This window comes from Asterias rubens, chromosome 1 (assembly GCF_902459465.1).
Source record: "Asterias rubens chromosome 1, eAstRub1.3, whole genome shotgun sequence".
NCBI classification, from domain to species: Eukaryota; Metazoa; Echinodermata; class Asteroidea; order Forcipulatida; family Asteriidae; genus Asterias; species Asterias rubens.
In genome coordinates this window covers 15,743,770-15,761,744 of record NC_047062.1, presented here as the reverse complement: position 1 = coordinate 15,761,744, position 17,975 = coordinate 15,743,770, and the positions used below count along the sequence as shown (strand labels likewise).

Here is a 17,975-nt window from a genome sequence, read left to right as displayed (position 1 = left end):
CTATAATTAAATAATAAATTTATAAATATTATTTTATTTTGTGACCCCACAACATTTTGGAATAACCATCTAGGCATTGCAATTTAGTCGAAATCCAAGGTTCTTTACATGGGTAACATGGGCGGTAATGAAGGGGCACCAGTCTAAACTAAAACTGGTGTCTGATACCCCGACTCTTCTCTTACTATCCAGGCAAACATTTTGTTGGACCTGACTACTACACCACCTGGTGTTTATTTATTGATTTCTACAATGGCAGACCTCGGTAATAAACCGGACAGAATTCATGCAAAGTTTTCACGGTTTAACTTCACAATTGATCACAACCCTCTCCATGTTGGCATATCAAAGAGTGCTTCCAACCTCCTGCTAGGGGATAAACTCGACAGCTACGTCATCGCATCCTTGCTTCAGTCAGATCAGAGTTATGAAAGTGGGCGTGAGACCGAGTTGTTTGTGTGTCTGCACATTCTGAATGATGACCTCGTCCGCAGATCAATCTCCCTGTGCCAGGTGTCTGAAAGTCCAGGCAAGTTAACACTGTATGTAACCGAACGATTCCATGAGCACTACGGCATTGCCGACTCTGAGGATGTCTTTATCAGGCCAGTGAAGGCATTCCCACTCACAAAAGTTGTGTTTGGTGCGAGGTCCAGTAGGTGCTACGACTGGGCTAAAAACCGTCTATTCAGTACAGGTTTACTTGTTTCAGTATGCCAGCAAAAGGTCTTGGTTCGTACCAGTGATCAGTTTCTTGCACCAGTGATACCGGTGTTTAGTAGTGATGAGGCGTATAGTCTGGCCAATTATCAAGACCTGATTGCCTTGGAGTGTGAACCAATAAAACAAGGGATAATTTCAATTAATACATCAATTGTGATCACTCAAATTGACGAAAACAGGCAGTTCAGTTCAGTAATTCAAAATAAACACGAGAATGGACCCGAAAGTGGAACTTTCAGAGATGATGTGGTGAGCCTGTTGCCAGAGCCATTTCTTCTATCTGAGTTTGCATCCAAGTTGAACAATTTAAGCTTGAAGTCACTGCTGCAGACTGAAACCGTATCGGTTCCGAAGATAGTAAACCTTCTCAGTACCGAGGAAGAACCGCCCCCAAACACACTCTACTTGGAACCTGTGATTATTCCAACGATATCAACTCACACAAGATCTACTGTGAATTACCTGACATGCAGTGAGAACCAATGTGAGGTAGAGCTACGGGTTGGCGTCACCAAATCTACTTTGAAGCGTTTGTGTGCCTTCAATGGAAGCTGGGTCGTTGTTTCAATCCCGCGGGAAGAAGTCCCAGAGCGAGAGAATGGCCCAGAGAAGGCTGCCCAATCAGAACCTGAAACATCCTCGGGTAGAGATGACAGGAAGCCTTCTGCGGATCAGCCCCTCGAGGCCAAACCTCAAAATTTGTCTACACATCTTGCTCAGGTGTTTGCCATTGATCAGAAACTGTTTGCTCTGTTGAAGAACTCGGCGAATGGCAGCAGTGACGCTGATGCGGCAAATCTGAAGGAGGGAAGAAACGAAGAAGAGGAGTTGCCACCAGATGACAACGTCTTGTATTTGTCTCCTCGGCTGTGGTTTAATCTTCAACTTCATCCATCCAGACTAATCCAATTGAATACAGTTGTGTCTGTTAGAGTAAGTTGGATAACAAACTACACTGCCAAAGCAACTGCAGGCCTGATACCTTGAAATGTTCTATTAGAAATTTTTGAGAAAAGGTGTTTGACTGGCGGCCAATAGCATTATGATCTACTGATAGCACAACAGGATTGACTGATCGCGTAGATCGAAAGATTGTGCCAAACATATACAAACCCCACTAGACCCAATTTAAGAGCTGCAATTTCACTTACATGTGTCAACGATCAAACCATAAACTGGTCTTGTTCATATCTAATGCATGCACTTTATGAGAATAATACAAATTCTGCCTGTAACATTTTGATAATTTGCTCTATTTTTATCAATTATAAGTCAAGTAAAATAGTCTGCAAAACCAATGAACTATCAAGATTAATTGATTGGTACATTTCCAACTCCTTTTTTTTTCAGCTTGCCAAAACGGAGTTACAGCCAAGAGACAGCATCCTTGCCAGTTCAAAGAGTATCTCCACCAGCTGTCAGCCGCCCCTTGCTGCCGAGGTCCATCTCGGACTGATCAAGTCCCCAGACTACCCCATGACGAGCAAGCTGGATAAGGCCATCAAGAAGTTCTTCTCTGAGACAAGGTTCGGATGCGATGCTTCAAAGGAGCTCTCACCTGTCAGTTTTTCCTTACAGGGTCTGGTTACTTTTACATTAAACTTACACCATTTGAAGATAATGACAGTAGAAAGCTTCCCTTAAAATATTACTTGCTGAGATGCTGTAGTTTTTGAGAAATGAGTGAAACAATGTCATGAAAATATTTTTTCGTCTCAGGAGACAAAAATTATTTTAGCATGTAAAATGTAATTTCGTGACATTGTTTTCACTCGCTTCTCCAAAAAATACATCACCTCAGCAAGTAATATTTTTAAGGTAAGCTTTCTACTATCATTATCTTCAAACGGTGAAAGTTTAAGTAAATCTGTGGTCATTGTGTTTTGTGTTTAAAAAAATACCCAAATCCTTTAAGAATATCTGTACTGCGAAATTCAAACTTGAATCTTTAATTTCATGTCTCTTGTCTTCACACAGGATTGTTTCCCTTGGAGATGTTGTGACTCTGAGCACCAAGGAGTTCCCAGAGTATATCCAAGATATTAGTGAGGGGTCGCACACACGTTCTCCGTTTGTTTACTTCAAGGTGATGAAGATAGAATCAGTGGTGGATGGAGCAGTGGCCTACTCAGTTGACCCACTTCAGTCTTTAGTTTTCCAGGTATAAGTTGCTATTGTTTTTAAGGAACACGTTGCCTTGGATCGGTCGAGTCGGTCTTTGAAAAGTGTTTGTAACCGTTTGTTATAAAATGCATATGGGTAGAAAGATGTTGTAAAAGTAGAATACAATGATCCACACAAACATGCCTCGAAATTGCACGGTTTTCCTCTTACCTCGTCGACAAACACGGTCGGCCATTTATGGGAGTCAAATTTTTGACTCCCGTAAATGGCCGACCGTGTTAGTTCGCAAAGTAAAAGGAAAACGGTGCAATTTCGAGGCAAATTTGTGTGGAACATTGTATTCTACTTTTGAAACATCTGTCTAACCATATGCATTTCATAACAAATGGTTACAAACGCTTTTTTATAGACCAACTCGTCCGATCCAAGGCAACGTGCTCCTTTAAAGTAAACTCCAGTCTTGGGAACATCAAAATTCCAAAAAGCATTTCAACTGGTAACAACAACAAAAAAAAAAACACTGATTTGTGGGGGACTTGCACTTACAGCCTCGGGTTTAACGTGGTCGCGCTCTACCAACTGAGCTATCCAGCCCTATATGTATGTTGGCAGTCTCCCTATTTTGCCAATGCCTTTGTTCAGGGTGCGACTCTGAAGCCATCTAATCTGTAACTTCCGTATTGACCCGTTTCACCTGACGTCATCATCAGAAAAATCTTGAGTGCGCCATACTGCGCATAGAGTATGCTGTGCGTTATGCAGTGAAGTGCGCATTTTAGACAACGCGGCGTTAATACACGTAAACCTAACTTGCCCACCAACATGGTGAGCGTGGCACCAGTCGCCGCGTGTGACGCGCGTGCAAGGGGTCAATAGCCAGGGATCACGTCCAAGTTTACAATACAACCTGGGAAGCCGCATCAGAGGGATCATCTCAAGGAAGTGCAATTTTTTTTATTCAAATGTCAAGTATTTGATTCACAAGGGAAACTGACTGGGCAAATTTTAAATAATTTTCAGTTGAACAAAGAAAAACTTACTGGATAGAGCGGGACTTTAATCTTTGGATTAATGTTAGGCTCTTTACCAACTCAGCTATCTAATAGCCATGTGTTGGCAGTCTCCCTAATTTGCTTTTAGTCAGAAGAAGTTCAACCTGTATACTGCATTAAAGGGGGCACAGTCAGGTTTATGATACAACCTGGGAAGCGTCACCATTTGACTGGTTTTTCCATTTGGTTTTCAGGGTGTTCCAGTTTCTAGTTACATCCCAGTGACTATGGATGCTTACATCAATAGTAAACTAGACCCTATATGGAGTGCGCCATTACCAGCAGGGGTCTGGAAGTACACAGATCAGATTGAGGACCTAATCGTGCCATACCTAATCCCAAAGTGAGTTGTAAATCAAGAGTGAAGTCAACTCGATCCTATGTAGTGGACCCTTCCTATGAGCTTACATATTAGATAGGGGTCTTGTTACCCCATCCATGATCCCCTGATACCAAATCCCAAAGTGAGTTAGAACCAAGAGTGAAGTCAACTCGATCCTATGTAGTGCTTTTATAGGCCCGCTACTTCACAGAGGCAACAATGGCGCTTGCCTCCATGCCCCACGGTCATTCCATTGGTTCCCTTGAAATGCTCCAGTAGAAATTTTACAATACTCATAGGGTGCCCTTTACCAAGGAGAAAATGCCTCGGTGCCCTTGTCCTTTCAAAAACGAAGCATACAGGCCTAAAAACATATAAGATAGGGGTCTTATATTGCCATTCCAGATCCCAAAGTGCGGTAAACTACTAGTTTAGTCAACTTGATCCTATATGGGATTATTTGACATATGTTGGGTTAACCGACACTTGCTTGGAGCTTGTAATAGATCAGAAATTGGACTTTATACAGTGCTTTAACTAATCCCCACAATGAGTTTAAATGTAGTCAACTCGATCATGTGTGTGGTTAAAACAACATTATTAAATGCAATGAAATCAAGAAAACAGCCCTGTGCCATCAAAATTTGCTTCGCATTTGCAGAAAGTATGAACCAGGCTTGAGTCTGGCTAATAACAATTGTGCCTTCCATCCCCTATAGATCCCAGTGTGCCCGACTGACCCCCTCTATGTTGCTGTCGGGACCCATTGGTTGTGGTAAGGTGACAGTCATCCGTGCAGTCTGTCGTCGACTGAATCTACATTGTGTTGTGGCTAACTGTAATGACCTGTGTGCTGATACCACTGCGTCAACAGAGGCCAAGATCAAGAACATCATGTTCAAAGGTTAGAAGAAACACTAGGCAGGGTCAACTGATAATTTAAGTGTTATAGTTTCTACAACGACTGTTCAAGTGTAGAGATGCCCCCCCCTCCTTTCTTTACACCAAAAGTAGACAGACGGTTGTGGAGAACCTTACAAAGACCATACATGGGGGTGTCATGGCTGAACGGTTGAGAGCATTGAATTCAAGTTTTCTGGTGGTTATGTTGAGTGTGGGTTTGAATCGCGGTCATGACACTTGTGTCCTTGAGCAAGATGCTTTACTATTAAATTGCTTCTCTTCAACCCTGGGGTATAAATGGGTACCTGTGAGGGTAGAGGTTTAAATTGTGTATGAAAAAACACCAGGGCCATACAGCAGCTCAGGGCTGTATAAACCTGAAACCTGAAATTAATGAAAGTTGGAATGGATTATTTTTAATAGGTGGAATGTGTGCTCCGTGCATCCTGGTACTTCGGAACATACAAGTATTAGCTAGAGATAGAGATGGAACCGGTGAAGGTAAGCTAGCTAAGTTGTCCTCAGTCATAACAAATTTATTTAGTTCACTTCAGAGGACGCAATAATGCGCAAAAAATATCACACAACACTCTTAACAAAAGTGAAACAGTTCTCACACCTGTTTTTTTTCTTTTTTTTCTTGCTGAATTTGTTGATAGATTTTAGAGTGTCAGCATCACTGAAGGAGGCCATCCAGTCATTATCCAGTACTATTCATGACTACCCAGTGATTGTCATAGCAACAACACCGTCAACAAAGGCTGTACTAACTGACTTGCATGCTTGCTTCCTTCATCATCTGGAGATTAAGGTAATCTATTGGTAATTTGGTCTATGGTAAACTATAGAAGTTTACCATAGACCAAATTTGAATCTGAGAAGTGTTACTGTCATGTTTTCTCAGATTGTGTATTCCTAATAGGGATTATTTTTCCTGCATGGACACATTAGCTCCGGATGTGGCAGGGTTGGCTTGTGCGTAAAGCGCTCGCCTCTCACCAAGGTGACCCCGGTTCGATAACCCGCCCAGGGCCAATATGCGAGTATGCGATTTGAGTTGTGCGTTGGCTCTCTGCTGTGCCACAAGGGTTTTCCAGACCATCCGGTTTTCCTCCCTCGGGAAAAATCAAATACTTTCGGTCTTTGGCTGTGCGCCCCTGCATGCCTGCTTCTCGAACACATTGTAGCCGCGTCCTTCGCAATTCAGCTCTTAGCTGTAAGTAAGGATGATTAGCCCCCCCCAAAAAAGTATTATTACATTTTGTATTATGTTTATTGATATCTCAAAAATAACTTGACGGCCTTTTGAAATGAAATTTTCACTGGTTAGTTTGATTGTAAACAATTACAATTGTATAGAATTAAAACAATCAAACAGTTCCATATACCGAAGGTTTACTTTGCTTTTAAGCAACGGGATAATGCCTTCAGGGCCCAATTTATAGTGCTACTTTTAAGCAGGAAATTTTGCATACAGATTTTCTGCTAGGCAGAAATGAGCAGGATACCAGACACAAATTGTACGCAAGACATTGCAGTTCGGCTGGTAACCTTATTCTTGTAAGCTAAAGTTTGTTGCACTTAGCAACTGTTTGTGCTTAAGCAGCTCTATAAAATTGTGCCCTGGTCTGTGTACTTCCCAAACACTCGTCCCTGATCTGGCACCGATATAGTTTTATCTTTATGCTAAAGATCCTCTATTGACTTGTTTCTTGAAGGTACCAAACGAAGAAGAGCGTAAAGAATTGCTTCAGGCTTTATGTGAGACGGTTCCTATGGCAACAGATGTAGATATTGCGTACATCGCAAAGAGGACTGCTGTAAGTATTTGGCAGAGCATTGTTTTCTTTAAAGGCACTGGACACTAATGGTAATTACTCAAAATAATTGTTAGCATAAAAACTTAGTTGTTAACGAGCAATGGAGAACTGTTGATAGTATAAAACATTGTGAGAAACGGCTCCCTCTGAAGTAATGTAGTTTTTGAGAAAGAGGTAATTTTCTACTCAAATATTTGAATTTGATTTCGAGACCTCAGAACTAGATTTTGAGGTCCCCAAATCAAGCATCTGAAAGCACACAACTTCGTGTGACAAGGGTGTTTTTTCTTCCATTATTATCTCGAAACTTGAATGACCAACTGAGTTCAAATTTTCACAGGTTGGTTATTTTGTGCATATGTTGAGATACACCAAGTGAGAAGACTGGTCTTTGACAATTACCAATAGTGTCCAGTGTCTTTAAGTCTGCAGAAAATTCCCAAGCAATAAACCAATCTTTCCTTGTCCTGATAAACAAATTTGAAAATCTCCCCAATATGGAAATAGTTTCCTTATTATGTTGAATGTAATTCTAAATATCTCCCTGGTTGTTGTACAAAATCAAGTAAATTGGTTCTCAATTGACAGTATGTTTGCACAGCGTAAGTTTGCTTTCAATGGGGCCCTGGTTATTTCAGGTATGATTGGCTGCAGATGTACACCATACTCTTTTAACACAAGGTGCTTTCTCATATTCTCATATTAATGATTGATTTGAAATGCCAGTTGATAAAGCGCTATATATCAACCCATGTATTTTTTTTTTTTTAGCATCTACTTAGAAGTCAATATTTTGTCTGCTTTTAATTGACAGGGGTTGGTTTTGGGCGACTTGTGTGCATTGCTGTCGCACACCGTAAGGTCATCTGTGGCAAGAGTCATATCGTCATGGTAGGTCAACAATAATTTCCATCTCAAATGCTAAAAAATTATGAGCGATTTCTCACTGGATCAGTGAACAAATATCTGATTGTATTGATGTTTAGAGCCAAATTATGGGTGTGTGGGGGGGGGGGGTTCTCAATGCATGAAACGGTTCTAATACTATGATGTGATATTCTGTTTAAGTCTGTGTATTGTAAGAAACATCATTTAATAAGCTCTGAAAAAAAACTCTCTAGAAAAGGTATCACAACCCTTTAATAAGCAATCTTGTTTTTCATGTAGCCAGGATGGTAAACTAAGTCATTATTTACGCATGACTAACATCAAGCGGCCTTTTACGACAAAACCGGGGTTGTCATGACATGTAATCAATCAACGAGCCTATTGGATGACATCATACTCATGACCTAGATTTCACCCAAGACGCCTCCGAGACTAAACATTACCCCAAGGCCCTATTGGGCAGAAATGTTCCAGCCCCAATCATGAGTTCCCTGGAAAAGCAAATACTCCTCGGAGATTAGCTGCCATTCAGGTTTGACGTAGCGAGCGAGTCTGCCCTGATTGCAGACTGATTATTTTCTCTTCTTCGTCTTCTTTTATTTCCTATTTGGAAACAAAAATAGGACATGATTGCTGTATGGATTAGGGTATTTGTGGGAGCTTACATGTTGTCATGATAACGTAAATTGAAGAAACACACTGAGCCGGTAACTGTTTGGTTTGCTCTTGAGGACGTTTCACAGTCGAGAACAGTTGGTTACCATAGGCACTGGACATCTTTGGTAATTGTCAAAGACCAGTATTCTCACTTTGTGCAACCCCAACATAATGCATCAAACAAATCTTTAAAATAAGCACAACAGCTGATTTCAAACAACCAAATATGGACAAAATAATTACATGTACATGCTGAATTCATGGATGGTTTTTACTATTGTGTCCTGACTTATAGCCCACATTTTCACTGTTGTTTTATATTTACGGTTGATCGCACATATCATGAGCACTGTTTACGACTTTTTTTGTCAGCTCTACTTTATCCCGTATAATACTTTGAACTAATTAGTTGCATCCAAAAGGGACTTTGCATTGTACATTGTACAATAAGGCCCTCACTCTTGTACATAGTGCTTTGCAGGAATGCATGCATAAAGCAGGCATGTCAGACTTCCTCTTTTCATGCTGATTTCCTTTTTTTTGGTTTTGACTTTCCTCTTTTTTTCTTCACTTTCTGTGTACAAAAGTATAGGAATAGTATCTTTTCCTCTTTTTTGCTTGTCCAGTTTATCTCTTTTCCTCTTTTGTCATGGATAGGTACTCACATGCCTGATAAAGGCAATGTGTAATTTAGGCTATTATGCAAAAGTCATGCAAATTTGTACTTCGGGAACCATAAATCTTTGTGTCTCTGTTAAATCCGACTACCCTTGTCCCTGCTGAAGAGTAACCTATGACCCAGTTTCTTGTGCATTAATGGACGTGTACTTTTGTGTCTGTTCTTTATGCAGCTCGATTGGAAGTAAGTTGTCAATCATTGAAGAGAAGGATCTTTGCGCTGCTGGGATACAAGTCAACAATGTGGACTTTGAGGGTGCTCTTAATCAGCTTCAAGCTGCACATGCTGATGCTATCGGCGCTCCAAAGGTAAAAAGAAATTTTATATTTATTCACTTCAGATTTTAACAGAAATGTTATAAAAAAAACACTAAAAAGGTAACATTTAAGAATCCAGACAAGAAAACGAGTTGGAGAAAAACAATGAGTTGTTGATAACTGGAATAGACTCCCAGCCAAAGTGGTCAATGCCAGGACAACCAAACAGTTCAAAAACAGCTTTGACAAATACCTGAATAAAAATGGATATGGGATGTTAAAAGGCATAAGCCTACAATACTAAAAATCCCATCAAACCTTATGTGATTAGCCAGACTTGTTTATCTTCGCTGCCAGGCACTTGTAAATACATTACTATTGTCTTGTTTTTCTTATTTTCTATATACATAATATAGCGCGACGATGCACTTGCGATCGCGACGCACCAGGCGAGTTGGTTACACTATTTGCATACTGTCAAGCCTCTTTAGTTTGCTTTGCGCTTGTTACTAATTTGCCTAATTTATTCAGTTTGCGTATTCATGTGACAAGACATTCCATGAATACCAAAATACATGCAGTACCTGGGAATAGCAAGTGGTAGATAGCAGAACCACACTTTCTCATTTTGGTACGATTGATGCCACACCTATATTTGACGCCGGGCTGCTTAGTATTTCAATATTCATCGAGCCCTTGGGTAGATAACCCCAACTTTGGAGGCAAGGAGTGAGAGGAAACAAGATTCCCATAGAACCATTCTGACTGTCGTTTTTTTTGTATATATGAACATAACACTTCAACTGTAAATAAACACGAATAAAATACTCTATGAACTTCAACATCCGTCTGTTTGTCACTGCCTGTGAGTAGCCTTCCTTCCAACTCGGAGTAGCCTTCCTTCCAACTATAAGTGTAAGTGTAAAACAGAACAGACGGACCTTAAACAAAAAATTTGTAAAAATGCATTAAACAAGCATACAAGGGACTGACTCTCTTCACCTCTTTGAGAACCAGTTACATTTGGTGAGTTGTAGTTGTAGAGAGATACAAATATTGACACTGATTATTATTATTTTGTTGTTGAATATTGACAAATAAAATGTGATGTAATCTTAGCTTCCCTGGTTCCCTTTCAGTGATGGTTCCTTTGACTGTCGTATGGAGTCGCTCTTAACAAGTCACAAACCTACTGTCAAAAGCCTACTGTGATTTGGGCTTCGTGCACAAGAAATCTCATGTCTTGTGTGTACGATCTGTAAACGGTATCCTGTTAGGCGAAACATACCATATATACTGCTTAAAGGCGCGGGACACCTTTGGTAATTGTCAAAGACCATCATTCTCACTTGGTGTATCCCAACATGCACAAAATAACAAACTTGTAAAAATGTGGACTCAATTGATCATCGAAGTTGCAAGAGAATAATGAAAGAAAAAACACTCTTGTGTTGTACAAATTTGTGTACTTTCAGATGCCTAGATAGGGCTTCAGGCCTGAAGTTTTTTAATATTTTAGTGAGAAATTTCATCTATCTCAAAAGCTACGTTACTTCAGAGGGAGCCATTTCTCACAATGTTTTATTTACACTATTAACAGCTCTCCATTGCTTATTACCAAGTTAGTTTTTTATGTTTACAATTATTTTGGAGTAATTACCAATAGTGTCCAGGGCCTTTACGCAGCTGTCTTAATGGGCAGTACACACAAGAATTGGACAAGACCGCATACTTTGCATGTGTTTATTTCTCTGCAGATTCCTAGTGTGTCGTGGGAAGATGTAGGCGGTCTCGCCGATGTCCGATCAGAGATTCTGGACACCATTCAGCTTCCTCTTCAGCATCCTGAACTGTTTACTGCTGGACTACGTCGCTCTGGAGTCTTGCTCTATGGTCCTCCGGGTACGGGCAAGACTCTATTGGCTAAGGCTGTAGCTACGGAATGCTCACTCAACTTTCTCAGGTAATTCGTCCTTTTACGTCTCCTGACGATGACTAGAGCAAGCTAGCCGAAACGTTGAGACCAATTAAGAACTCACTTTGCAGAAGTGAAGCTAATAACGAGAAGTCCCCTCGATCCATTAAGCTGAAGTAGTAGTCCCGACCGATGTTTTACCTTCCGCCGAAGTACAAATGTAGTAGTTAAAAAGCAGGACAGTTCTTTTCAGAACTGAGAAACACACCGAGTATCTGAATCCTAAAATCGTGCAACCAAGATTCATCCTGCAATGACATCAGGTGAATTAGGTAAATAAGATGATATAATTTGAATATACGTTTTCATTTTTCTATTTTTGTTTCATGTAGTGTGAAAGGACCAGAGTTGATTAACATGTATGTCGGACAAAGTGAAGAAAATGTGCGAGAAGGTAAGCTTTTAACGTCACTTTAAACTCATAAAGAAACCGTATAGCTTTATTCATTCATAGTAGCACTCCGCACTAATGCTAGAAACAGAGGCCCAATATGGTGACATCACGCAAGTACCCGAATCTCAGACAACCTGTCAATGTTGTGGAAATTTCATGACGTACTTGTGCATACCTTTCTGAAGCCATTGTCAGTGTTTTATTAGTTTACTCGTGTGTACTGTACTACTGGGGTCAGGTGAGCCTATGCAGTGTCGCATGACCAGTGGAAAGTTTGTCTGAAAACCTCAAAGTCTAAATGACAACGCAACAAGCATGAACAGGTAACTAAGTGTAGTATAAGCACAGCTGTGGAAATACATGAATAGGGAGAAAGAGTCAGAATGCACACAGAAAAAAAGTAAGGGGTAAACAATCTATGGGGGTACTATTATTTTTTGTGGAAGTGCACTTTTTAGTGTTTTTGATGTCTTCCTTTCTGTCTTGATTTTGACAGTGTTTGTTAGAGCAAGGAGTGCCTCTCCTTGCGTTATCTTCTTTGATGAGTTAGATTCCTTGGCACCTAACAGAGGACAAAGCGGAGATTCCGGTGGTGTTATGGACAGGTAAGAAAATCAGAATTGGTCCTGATCTATCCCATTCATTCATCCCAATAGTAATAACAACAGTAATAATAAAGACTTGATATCAACCCTGCTGGGTGTTCAAGGCGCAGCAAAACCAAAAACAAACAAAAGAAAACAGACACAACTAAATTAAGACCTATGACATGAAATAAGTTGAAATTTGTGGTATAAAGACAAGATCTAAAACTAAGTGGTAGAGAGTTCCAGATGCGTGGTGCAGCTGAAGATAAAGAACTGTCACCTCAGGAGTGTCGAGACTTAGGTTCATTGAGGAGAAGCGTGGAAATGGATCGAAGGTTCCTTGACGGAGTGTAAACTTGAAGTATTTATGAGATATAATGCCTTGCTGTTAAGTGCTTTGTGGACAGTGAGCATGTGATCATTTTTCTTTGTGATTGCAAGGAAAGTGTGAGAATTGGACCTCTACATCCATGTCAGGTTAACAGTTGTAGGTCGTTAATAATAATAATTGTGGCTTCTTATATAGCGTGCATATCCGTCACTCAGTGACGATGAAGGCGCTTTAACATCCTTTATTTTCATGCAAGGTATGTGGGACTACGTTTGAATTATGAGACCTACTTCTTTTACATACATGTAGCACCATGTAATGATTTACAAGGTGCTGTGGCGCAACATGCTGTCAATCAAACCAGAAACACTGGAGGGCGAACCCCTTCTCTTTGTGATAAATGCACTGGGTTCTTTTACGTGCGTTGAAAAACACACAGGAATAATGGCTTTGTGTCCCATCCGAAGGACGAAGCATCATGGTTAAGTATCTTGCTTAAGGACACAGGTGTCACTACTGGGACTCGAACCAACATTCTGCTGATCAGAAACACCAGAGTTTGCATCCGGTGCTCGGCCATGACACGCCATTTGGCTAGTGAAGCTAGCCTAGCCATTTTGCCAATCTAATATTGGTAAAACATTTTTGTTTTTATCTTTCGTGTTATTGTAGGGTTGTATCGCAGCTGCTGGCAGAGCTTGACGGTCTACACAAATCAACAGATGTATTTGTGATAGGTGCAACTAATCGGCCAGATTTACTTGACCCAGCTTTGCTCAGACCTGGAAGGTTAGTCTTTGAAGACCAATCATGAAGCTCTGCCTCTAAATGAACTGACCAATCATAATCGTTTAACCTAGTCAGTTTCCCTCGTAGTTTTTTACCTAGAAATGAAACTGTTATTCTTGTTTACAATCTGTACACCGATGTGTTCATTAGGGATTGTAAGCCACTCAACATGTAGTTCAATGGAAACAAACAATTAAAGATGCTATGCTTTTTCGAGCAATGGCTCAAAAGAAAGCTTGTAACTTTCTCGACCCCCATCAAAATACCTATTGAATTTTAAATCAAAATTTTTGGGTCAAATTGGCCAAAAATCTGACATAGCATCTTTAACAAAACAAACAAATTGTAGCCACTTAGCAACCACACACGGATATCACCATGATGATGATGGTAGTAACTTAGATAGCTCTGTTAGTATAGCGCCAGCATGCGTTATTCCGTAGGCCACACATCCAATCCCCTTCTAGTAATTTTTGTTTTTGTTCAACCCAAAATTGAATTGAAATTCACTCAGTCAGTTTCCCTTGCGGTTTATTACTTGATATATACATTTTTTTAATGACTAATTGGTTTCCCACAGGTTCGACAAGATGTTGTATCTCGGTGTGAGTCGAGATCGCCAAGGCCAGGTGAACATTATTCAAGCTCTGACTAGAAAGTAAGTTCTTCAAAGCCAGAATAACATTCTTTGTCCCCGTTCAATTAAAGTTCAATTAAAGAACGTAAGTGCTGAGGTCGGAACATAATCCGCAAATTTGAAAGCTTGAAGTATTTCCTAACCTTACTGCATTGAAGTATACTACCCACAGGCTTGAGGGCATCGGTTCAGTTTAACTGTGTTGTAATATGGGATTTGAGGAATTACATTGTGAGGTATCAATAAATATTTGGTTTGCGGTATATAAGACCATGTGTGTATCTACTTGCCAGGTAGATTACGTTCTTTTGAGAACTTGTTTTATATTCTACTACCGCGGAGTAGATTTTTGGAATTTTGGAGACTTCTCAGTTCCAAAAAAAAACTGTCCTGCTTTTAAACTACTACCTGGGCGGAAGGTAGAAAATCTGCAAAATGTGTCTGAAAATGTGTTGTAATATCAAATCAAATCAAATCAAATCAAAATTGGTTTATTTTTAAAAAATACATGACCAATTAAAAAGTCACAGACTAAGAGAATTTGGTTTACTAAATTACATTAAAAATAAATGTTATTTTATAATAGTTTTTCATTTCCTTTGTTTTAGGTTCGTTCTGTCTCCCGATGTTAAACTGGACCTTGTTGCTGATAAATGCCCCTTGACAATGACTGGGGCAGATTTTTACGCCCTGTGCTCAGATGCCATGTTGAATGCGGTCAAAAGAAAGATCAGCGATCTTGAAACAGGTCAGTGTCAAAGAAGGAAATAAATTAAAATGATAAATGAGAATGATAACAATAATAGCTTCTTACGTAACACACCCCTAAAAGCGTATCAAAGCGCTCAGTATGCTTTCCTGCGAGATACATGGATGTGGTGCTACAATTTTGAAGTATGAGACCTATTCCTCTAAACAACAATGTACCTGTAGTAAGAGGAAACAGGAGAATGGTCTTTTTTTCCTGAAGACGAGCAGAGTAAACTGTTCGAAACGTCGAGACCCAACCGGCTCTTTTCAGAGACAACACTCGCCCTAAGAGATTTACACATGGTTGTACCCGCAAGTTTACTACTTATTTATAGTTTCCTCTTATTTCTCCACACCATGCAAAGCCTCAAACAACCCAGGTCAAAATTCCAGTTGAACCTAGTTAAACTGGGTTTAACTGGAGCTAGTTGAAACCCGTTGATAAACTAGTTAAACACAGTTAAAACCAGTTGGTTTAATATGGAAAATGGACAGACACCAACTGGTTTATAATTTAAACTCAGTTGAACACAGTTAAACCTAGTCGAACCCAGTTGGTTAATATGGAAAATGGACGAGTTTGGTTACTATCCAGTTGAACCAGTTGACCCCAGTTAACTAGGTTCAACTGGAATTTTGACCTGGGAATACGTACATGAAATGGTTTACAAGGTGCTGTGGTGCAACATGCTGCAAATCTGTGACCAGGAACACTCCGATACGAACCCCTTCTCTATTCGATAAATGCACTGGGTTCTTTTACCTGTGTTACACAAAACTCAGGACCAACGGCTTGGCGTCCCATCCGAAGGACGAAGCATCATGGTTAAGTGTCTCGCTTAAGGACACAGGTGTCATGACTGGAACTCGAACCCACACTCTGGTGATCAGAAACACCAGAGTTTGAATCCGGAGCTCTTAATTGCTAAGCCATGACACGCCATATATTATAACATTATGATTATTAAAATAAAATTTATGTTTTCTTTATTATTTGTTTTTTTTGTGAAGGTAATACCGAGGATGAATTAAGCATCGTGGTGGACCAGGAAGACTTCATGGTAGCCCTGGAGTCTCTGGTCCCATCAGTATCTGAGCAGGAACTTCAGCATTACCAACAAATTCAAAACCAAATCAGTCGAGGCTTCTAGAAACTTCTAGACATTATTATCACAGTTAACAGGATCTATCCCTGAAACGGCTCCCTCTGAAGTAACATAGTTTTTGAGAGAGAAGTAATCTCTCAGATGTTAAATTTGCATCAGGGATAAAGAATATTAATTTTGGTTTTTACCAATATACACCGATGTGTGTCAGCACTGTATACTCAGTACTTACCCGAGTACTGTGAAAAAAAAATCACAGGCATATTACATAGGTGGGATTCAAACCCACGACCTTTGCAATTCTAGAGCAGTAATTTCTCACTAAAATAATTGAATTTAATAAGAGACCTCAGCTGAGGTCTCGAATTCAAGGCATCTGAAAGCACACAATTTGTGTGTCCGGGTAATTTTTTCTTCTTCAATTATTCTCTTGTAACTTCGATTGAGTCCACATTTTCACAGGTTTGTTATTTTATACATATGAATTTAGATACACCAAGTGAGAAGACTGGTCTTTGACAATTACCAATAGTGTCCAGTGTCTTTAATAGATGGAAATTTGCACAAGGGATGAAGAATAATAATTTTGGCTTTACCCATACACACCAATGTGCGTTAGCACTATTGCTATTCTCGTTCTTTAACTTATGGGTAACCATAAGGAACAATGACTTCCAATTATCCAAAATGAGGGGGTGACTTTGTGAGAGTTTGATCAAAACTTGCCGGGTAATAATGGGTACAGTTGATGATTCCTTTTCAATTTTAACTTTTGGTGATCCCTTTTCTTTTGTTCAAGTTAGTAAGACACTCGGCTTTTAAATTTATACATGTTATCTAAAATTATAGTCTAAAATAAAAATAATGTAATTTTGGATGGCAACCCCACTTCTGCAAGCGATATTTTTCTGTGCTTAGCAAAAATGTTGTGCTTACAGGCTTTATGAAATCGGGCCCAGATGGCTTACAGAGGCTTATAAAGCGACCGTTGGGTCATGTCTACAATAGTTTCATTGACCATGGCTAAAAATTAGGCTGAAATATTATAAGTCATCAACTTGTAGACAGCGTCTATAGCAAGAGACAGATCGTGCAGTTTCACACTGTGCCCATATTGAGCAAAGTCACATGATTCTTGGAATGTTTTGTGTGTAGTTACTACGTGTAGTATACATAAGAGACAACGAACACCAACTTCAAGCATGATATTAATTGGTCCTTGAAAAAAACTAGGAACATTTTAACGAGTAAAAAGGGCTGACCTAGATGTACATTGTTGTAGACTTGTATAGAGTTTTCCTGCTACTTAATCACAATTTGTTCCGATTTTTTCCCAAGGGTAAACAAAAATTGGAAATTAGGAAGCAGGAAGAATATCATGTCTGCAATACATGCAATACACAATTCTGAATGAATGTGTATGGATACAATGGCACCAGGGACTGCTCATGTACACAATCACTGTCAATGGTATGTTGAAGATCAAATGAACCAAAACAAAACGGGGCTGTGTAGTACTGTTGATTAACAGTTTACATTTGTTGTGACTGGTGTGCTACTCAGTTTTTGCTAAGCATAGAAATTGTTCATGCAGTATTATTTTTCTGCTTAACAGCTTTATGAAATTTGGCCCTTTGTAAGAGATCTAAACATATTATTTATATTTATAATCTTGCATAACTTTGGTGATGGTTGTCGATTAAACATTATTTTCAGTATATTTTAAACAAAGGTAACTTAATCTATGCCTCGGATAATTTTTGAAGGGACTTTTAATTAATGACAGTAGCTATAATGTTTTACTGTTCGTCAACTTATGGAAACAGAAGACTGAAGGGAAAAACTAGGTCTCAATTGGGTAATTTTGAAAGAGAGAATTCTAAAGAGATGTTCCACAAAGATGTTTGCCGAAGTCAATGGGGTGATTTTAAGTACAGAGCGTGTGTGTCTTGACGATGTACGTACTTGATTGGATACATTA

General features: G+C 39.6%; 1 protein-coding gene across 1 annotated transcript; it reads left to right on the top strand.

Moving 5' to 3' along the window:
- The first annotated feature begins 252 nt into the window (after positions 1–252).
- Positions 253–16,153, top strand: LOC117300043 (peroxisome assembly factor 2-like). The gene is made up of 17 exons (XM_033783713.1): positions 253–1,656; positions 2,074–2,249; positions 2,701–2,884; positions 4,094–4,242; positions 4,941–5,125; positions 5,548–5,625; positions 5,784–5,935; positions 6,843–6,944; positions 7,759–7,835; positions 9,341–9,476; positions 11,183–11,388; positions 11,733–11,794; positions 12,291–12,399; positions 13,385–13,501; positions 14,082–14,159; positions 14,747–14,886; positions 15,900–16,153. The coding sequence occupies exons 1-17, from the start codon at positions 253–255 to the stop codon at positions 16,037–16,039; spliced, it is 3,495 nt and encodes a 1,164-aa protein (XP_033639604.1). The 3' UTR covers positions 16,040–16,153.
- Positions 16,154–17,975: the final 1,822 nt, after the last annotated feature.